Below are 7,338 nucleotides of genomic sequence, written 5' to 3'. Positions count from 1 at the left end.
CCAAGACCTAATTTTCTGCGAAATTGACCAGACGTGAACAAAAATTCATGCACTTCATTGCAATTTTTAAAGTTTTTTTTGAGCAAATCTGTTTGTAAAATATCTAATATCTCAAAACTAATTAAACGTTGCCATAAACTTGATTTTTGGCAAACGAAAAATCGACGCATGCTCTGAAAAAAGCTACAAAAGATGACAGAAGATGTGAATTTAGCGACTCTACCTCATCCCCAGGGTCTTGTCGGCTTTCAACAAACTGATCCTTGAAAGCCGAAAAGACCCTGGGGACGAGCTACTTTAATCCCAGCAGCCCCTAGCAGCCAACAAATTGCTTTCAAGTACCACGTGACTTCGATAGGAACAGAAAAACGTGCTGCCTCTCCCAGCTGCTCTCTGGTTTGCAGTCAGGATTTTACGCACACTGACAGGAGCCCATGACATGGGCTCGTGACACTGACCGCCTCAATCTGCCGTCCTTTAAACCATAAGTTGAGTTACTATCGCACTAAAAAACTCATCAAATGATGAAGGCTCGGATTTATTAGCGTATTCCTTGCCGCTCGCGGCTCCTCGATCACTTCCGCCTTGATGATTATGGACTTCGCGTGAATTTTACATACTAGTATGCAAGAAGGTAAGGGTGATTTTTTACATCCCAAAATTACTTTAGATTCCCTCCTTCGGTTTGACGTCCTTAAAAGCTTTTAACGTGATGAAGCAAGTTTCTACGACGTAATAAAATCTTGAGTGTATAAATTTACGAGACCCTGTGCACAGCTCAGCTGATAGACCACCCTCAGTTGCCTTGGATCTTTAGGGTACATGTCAATACAGGAGAATATAGGTGGTTTGCAACCAATCTCTAGAGACACACATAACAATGCTGCAATGTACAATTACTGAAGGACGAAAAAAGGGAGATGATGAGAAATCTTTTGTTTTCGTCCATCAGCATGGCGACGATGACGTAACGTGCAAACCACCTATTACGGCGGTTGCGATTTGCTCGGCAATAAAGTTTGAAAGCAAATAATTAAATGAAAGATTAACCTGCGTTATGTGTTATGGTCGTTCCGAGCTGTTTTAGGCGTCATTTTGCGAGATCTTTTCACGACCGCCGGTTAGACTTACAACGCAGGCAACACCGAGCCACAGGTACCTCGTCTTGTTCAAGCTGGAACTGACGCCAAACCAGTGAAGTTCTCACCTTAAAAACACCAGCATCCGATCGATTAGGGATGTCAACATACCTTCGCCAAATGTGAGCTTCTTCTTTCGAAAATTCACCGAGAAAGGCGATCCAGAAATCCATAATATAGCTTTTTCAACTTAGCATGATCGTTGCAAGAAACCAGACCAAAGGAATTCGAAGCATTTGAGTCTATTCGAATCTACCATTCAGTGCTTTTGAACTGGTAAGGGTCGCGAAAATAAAAACCCTTCAACAAGACCATTGGGTGGTTCACCTGTGCCCTATATATGAGGGACCATGAGGGAACTAGTGATTCAAATGATGTTATGTTATGGCAGGGATTTCAAAGTTACCGGTAATTTCCTTGAATTTCTTCGCATCTTATTGACTTGAAATAGTTGTGAAGGTGCTCTTCACCAATGCAATTGTCCACAGTTTTCAAAAGAGAAACATGTTTTTCTCTTTTCCTCTTTCTTAATGTAACTGTTGTCGATAATCAAAATGTTTTGACACAGATGATAGCAGGTGTCTAGAAAATGCAGACCTAGAAAATGCAGACCTGCAGACGTAGAAAAGACAGATCTAGAAAACGCAGACCTAGAAAATAACGATTTGAACTGGACAACACTAAACGGTTTTAGTAAAGCCAAATGAAAGCTCATATACTGCCTGGTTAGGTTAACTTTAACCATTGATTCCCAGGGGTTCCCCATTGACAAGTAAAATCGTCTGGCGTTAGACAGAGTAAAATACTAAGTCTGGCTGGTTTAGGCCGGTGTGGGTGTTAAAGGGTTAAACCATTGAATTTATCATTTACATGTAGCATTTTTTACCCATTAGTACCCATCAACCAGTTCAGTCGTTAATAAATTATGTTACTGGCGAAAACAGCCTGGGTGAAATTGTATTTTAGTTTGAAAAATTGAAACGTTGTAGCAAGTACGAGTAAGGCGATTCTATGAATTCTACCATAAAAGTTTTGCTAGTGTACCTTAACTGTAAAATGGCAGAAAACCAACCAGTGTGAAAAGGGAGAAGTTGATTTTTTGAGTAAATAGAACTTTTTTCCAGCTACATTATTCCCATGATTTCCCTATGATTATCATGATATTATCAACCTATACTCCTCTGCCCAAGATAATCAAATTAAAAGTGCCTAAATTTAAAATTCTGTGTGGGCCATTCGATTGAGATATCACTTTATTAGACTAAAAATAAACCATTTCTAGCAATCTAGCAACATGTTTTCAACATGTAATAGTGATTGCTAACGAAGCATTATTTTCTAGGTCTGCGTTTCCTAGACTCTGCGTTTTCTAGGTCTTTGTTTTCTTGGTCTGCAGGTCTGCGTTTTCTAGACACCCTGATGATAGCTGAGAAACCAAGAAAGAACCATGACCATTCGTATATTATCTTCAAAAGTGAATATGAAATATTTACATCATCAGTCCTGAAGGGTAGTCTAATGCCGAGTTGAATTTTTAAGTTTAGGGGAGCTTTTTCAAATAAGAAGTTTCAAGGAAATAGTGGGGTTTACAAATCATGTGTAAACCTGACCCCCTGTAATATTGATATGAGGTTCAACTGGAAATGCTAAGTGCTTCTCTAAACAGAGATAGCCAAAGAATAATCAGTCATAATTCACATGGCTCACAACATCAGCCCTGCTCATTTTCCCGATGTGCATGCTCATGGTGTCACGGCAAGCTCCTTTGCCAATATGAGTGGACCTCTGAACTTGGCAGATAGACAAGCAATTGTCTCTTTGCATTCATTTTTAACACACATACATGTACATGTAGCAGACCGTAGCTCATAGCACAGTGACACCTTTAGTCTTCAACTGAGCAATGGCTTGGTAACACATGCTTACTGCATTAAGTATCAATCCCGTCAGAAAGAAGAAAAGTTGAAGAATATTTCAACTTGTTATGTTGTGGCATTACTTCGGAAAGTTAAACGTTGGAAAATCGATATTGATCGTTGCTTCATCGGTTTGAATTCAACTGAGTGAGTGACAAATTGGCATATCTTGAAAAAATCGATATTGATCGTTGACTTGTCGATTAGTTTTACATCTGAGTCAGTGACAAATTTGCATATTCTGACCCCTAACGATAGTCGTTCATACGCTTCACGTATGTAGGGTACGGCTACATGTGTGCTATTCACAAATCTGTGTAGGAAATGTGGAGAGCATGGAAAAAAAGAAAAGAAGTTTGCACACCAAACTTCCATTTACATGTAGCTGATTGGTCAGTAGTAGCATGATGCTATTGGTTGTCGGGCATGCCTGTAAACTAGGTGATACAGTTCTTACCATATAGGTTAGTGCATATTTCCATGTTAACCCATTCACCCCTAAACCAGCCTAAACCGGCCATAGTATTTTACTCTAACACCAGAGTACTTTACTCTGTCTAGTGCCAGATGATTTTACTCGTAAATGGGGAACCCCTAGGAGTCAATGGGTTAATCACTCGCCATGTCCCATTAAACCATTCACCCCTAAACCAGCCTAACCAGGCCATACTTAGTATTTTACTGTTTAACGCCAGGCGAATTTACTGGTCAATGGGGAACCCCCAGGAGTCGATGGAAGGAGTGAAGTGTCAGTTTAGTTGCAGTTTCAAATCTTGATAGCACTCATTGTTATACCTGTTCATTGTGAGTGTGTGCTATTTGGTCATGAAGGATAGAATCATGCATTCAATCGTAGAAATTGCATGTTTTCACTAGGGTGCAAAGAGCTGTGACATAGGCATCAATACTTTCATTCTCTTCTTGGTTTGTCGAGTTAAAATTGTATCCTTCAAATGTCTCATTCAGTTCCCCAATTATGGTATATTGGTCAAATCTCTCAATAATTTTAACCATTGAAAATCTTAAATGTGTCTATGCCTATACAATGAAGAAACAATGCTACCTTGTATTCTTGGCTGCTGTGTTCCAAGTTTAGCAATGATCACTAGTTGTTCCACGTCTGTTTCCAGACTTTCCAGTTTTCTGCCTTGTCTTCTGTGGAAGACAAATTCAATTTGCCAGGAGGCATTATGCCTGGAGTCATAGCCATCGCGTTAATAATAGCCGAAATAGTTGAAGTTGTCATTGCACTCGCCTCTATCCACGGTCAAATAGCTCAGTACTCTAACTTGTTCACACGATTTCAGATGTCCCACCGCTGCCACCATGTTTCATGCATTTTTTCATAGACAATCCTCCTAGATCAAACTTACCAAAAAGGCATTCGATCGTATTCATAAACTAGTTAATCATTAGCGAATCACACACACATTGTAACAATACCGCCCAGCTCAAATAGTTTTGTTGTTGAATTTTATGCTCCATTTTTCTGGTTTTGCAAAAAAAAAAGCAAATTCAAAATATATATTATAATATATATATATATTATATTATATATTATATATTATATATTAATGCAAAAAAAAAGCAAATTCAAAATATATATTATATATTTTGAATTTGCTTTTTTTTTGCATGTGGATCCATCAGAGGAACAGAAGGGGATCACTAGCAGCAAAACTAACCCATTTCCTACTGAGAGCAAGACTTGGAGATTTTACTCTGTCTAACGCCAGACAATTTTACTCATCGATGATTTTATTGGGGGTACTTTAGGTGTCATTGGGTTAGCAACATTGAGGTCCACTTAAATAATAGTCCCCTTTAATGTCTACTTACTCTCTACATTCATTTCATGTTTTATACCTTTAAGTAAAGAATTAATGTCTGAAGAATTGTTGTTACAGAAATGGTCCTGTGGCTGGATTTGGAGGCAAGCCACCATCAAGTTTTTCTCCCATTTGCAAGGTACTATTTATTGTAATACTGCAGCTCTAAAGAAAAGGAAAAAGGGAATTTCTTTTGATTAAATCAACAGTTGAGTGAAAAGTTTATACAGTCTCAAGGACATCTATGAAGGATAATGCTAATGAGGAGAAAACTATGTGGGTGAAACAATTATGCAAAATCTTCAGGTGCAAATAAGATTGAAAACCAGAATGCCTGCTGTGACTCAGGCATGTTTCTCCATCAATATACACTTAATGTATGGTCCCGAGGGAAACAGTTAGTTTTGGTTTCCCGAGAGTGCTGATGTCATCAGGACTTGAGGTAAAACAAAACTAACTAGTTTCCTGAGGGACAAGACATTAAGTGCTTTGTTATATATTTAGACTTTTCCTTCAGTAATCGCAACAAAACATCTGGAGCGGGCAGCAACTGCGGAATTGTATCCTGTTCATGATACATTTGACTTTAATTAGGGGCATGTGACTAAGAATCAACCAATCACAGTGCTCCTTTTGTTGAGTGAAAGTCTAGGTATATAACAATGACATTTAAATGATATTTGAAGTGAGGTCAAAAAAATTAAATCCTACACAAATGTGTTTTATTATTTTTATTGATTTTCTCATTCTTAGGTATGTTATGTACAACATGATTGTTTCTGCATTCAATGTGGATTTCTACAGAGATCGTAGACAAAACCCTCTTGTGCCTTTAAAGAAATGTTAATGATTCTTCTATACTTGCTATGTACTGTACATAACTCATTTATTTGTCATCCAGTACTTAGAATAAAAGTAAAAGACTTCTGGATTACTACCATTTGCATCCATCCTTGAAGCGTGACGAATTTTGCATGAAGTTTTACTTTTCAAACGTTAACGGTTTGTCCGGTTATGTATCACTTTTGACCAATGAAACATTGGCGGTTATGTTGTGAAATTAACAACATTTTTGACAGCATACCAGCATGTTTCATTCAGTCCCCTGCACATGCTATCAAAGTTTTCAGTTTTTTGTGAGAGCGTTCGGGTTTTGCATGACCGCCCTAATAACGTCTCTGCTCGTTTTACAATGGAGACAAAAAAATTCAAAGTCAACAAGTTTAGAATGAGGTAAATTACCATCCAGGAGTTGCTTGAGATCAAGATTTTAAATGCTCCTTGAGACAGGGAAGAGCGTGTGCGCACAGAATGCCTCCTCCTACTAACTGTGCTCCTTGATCTTTCTAGTATCACTTCAGTTTCATGTATCTTTTTTATCGTAGTTGCTGAATCATGTATCTCTTGTTGGTAAAGTATACCAAATTCCATATTCCATGTCTTTGGAAACTCATGGGAGATAGATGTTTATAACTCTTCTAGATTCCTAGGCAGATTCATAAATATCTCCGCTCTCACGGAAAACCTGAATTTAACTTGAAGAGCATGTGAACAAAACATGCTGGTATGCTGTCAAAAACGTGGTCAATTTCAAAACATAACCGCCAACGTTTCATTAGTCAAAAGTGACACACAACTGGACAAACCATTAACGTTTGAAAAGTAAAACCGCGCAAAATTTGTCATATTTCAAGGATGGACGCAAATGGTAGTATTAAATGGTCTTTGAAGAACAAAATTGAACTTACATGTATGTGAAGTGACATGAACGAAATAATGTAAGTAAATTACAGTGTAGCTTCATTATTCTTATCCACAGGTTATGGAATGGTGGGAAGGTTATTCTGAAGGTTGTTTGTAAAAGCTTCCCAAGATTTCAATAATGTCAGAGGTAATTACTGTGGCAAGTTTCTTTGAATAATTTTATTAGGAAGATTGATACATCTACTTATTGGCTTCAGTGCTGCTCTGCGACCCACATTTAAACAGTCATGTGTATTTATCACTTGTGCTGATTAAAAGTGAAGGCAAGCATGATGTCAGTGAGTGCAGCTTGCTTAGTTAACCTCCATAGCTTACTTGGAGTACTTGCTCTGCTTATATAAGGCCAGCCACCCATGCATTTTTATGAACACGAATCACTTTCCCAGTCTGTGCTTATCCTTTACAAAATATGCCACTTACATTGTACACCACTGAAAAACTATATGTACATGTAGTTCCACTCCCATTACTGCTACTTACTACTCCTACTCCTGCCTGTACTACTACTGCTGCTCCAGCTTTGGCTGCTGCTACTGCTACCAAGATAACATACTTGTGTATGGACATTTTCTACATTGTAGATCCTCACCATTCAGAAGTATAACAATTGTCCCATGTCATCTTGTCCCATCACCATCATCATCTCACTAACTCTGATAGAAGTTAAAAATCAAGGATCAACTTTAATCT

The 7,338-nt window shown here is 38.1% G+C and overlaps 1 protein-coding gene across 1 annotated transcript in view; it reads left to right on the top strand.

The window, feature by feature from the left end:
- Nucleotides 1-371: 371 nt before the first annotated feature.
- Nucleotides 372-7,338, top strand: part of LOC138049157 (uncharacterized) — a 32,541-nt gene continuing 25,574 nt past the window's right edge. Inside the window, exons 1-3 of the mRNA XM_068895316.1 lie at nucleotides 372-634; nucleotides 4,963-5,023; nucleotides 6,704-6,775. Coding sequence (XP_068751417.1) covers nucleotides 6,767-6,775 — 9 coding nt within the window. The 5' untranslated portion in view covers nucleotides 372-634; nucleotides 4,963-5,023; nucleotides 6,704-6,766. The remainder of the gene's footprint in view (nucleotides 635-4,962; nucleotides 5,024-6,703; nucleotides 6,776-7,338) is intronic.

This window comes from Montipora capricornis, chromosome 5 (assembly GCF_036669925.1).
Source record: "Montipora capricornis isolate CH-2021 chromosome 5, ASM3666992v2, whole genome shotgun sequence".
NCBI lineage: Eukaryota > Metazoa > Cnidaria > Anthozoa > Scleractinia > Acroporidae > Montipora > Montipora capricornis.
The sequence above is the reverse complement of the archived record's forward strand: the minus strand, read 5'-3'. Positions and strand labels throughout refer to the sequence as shown.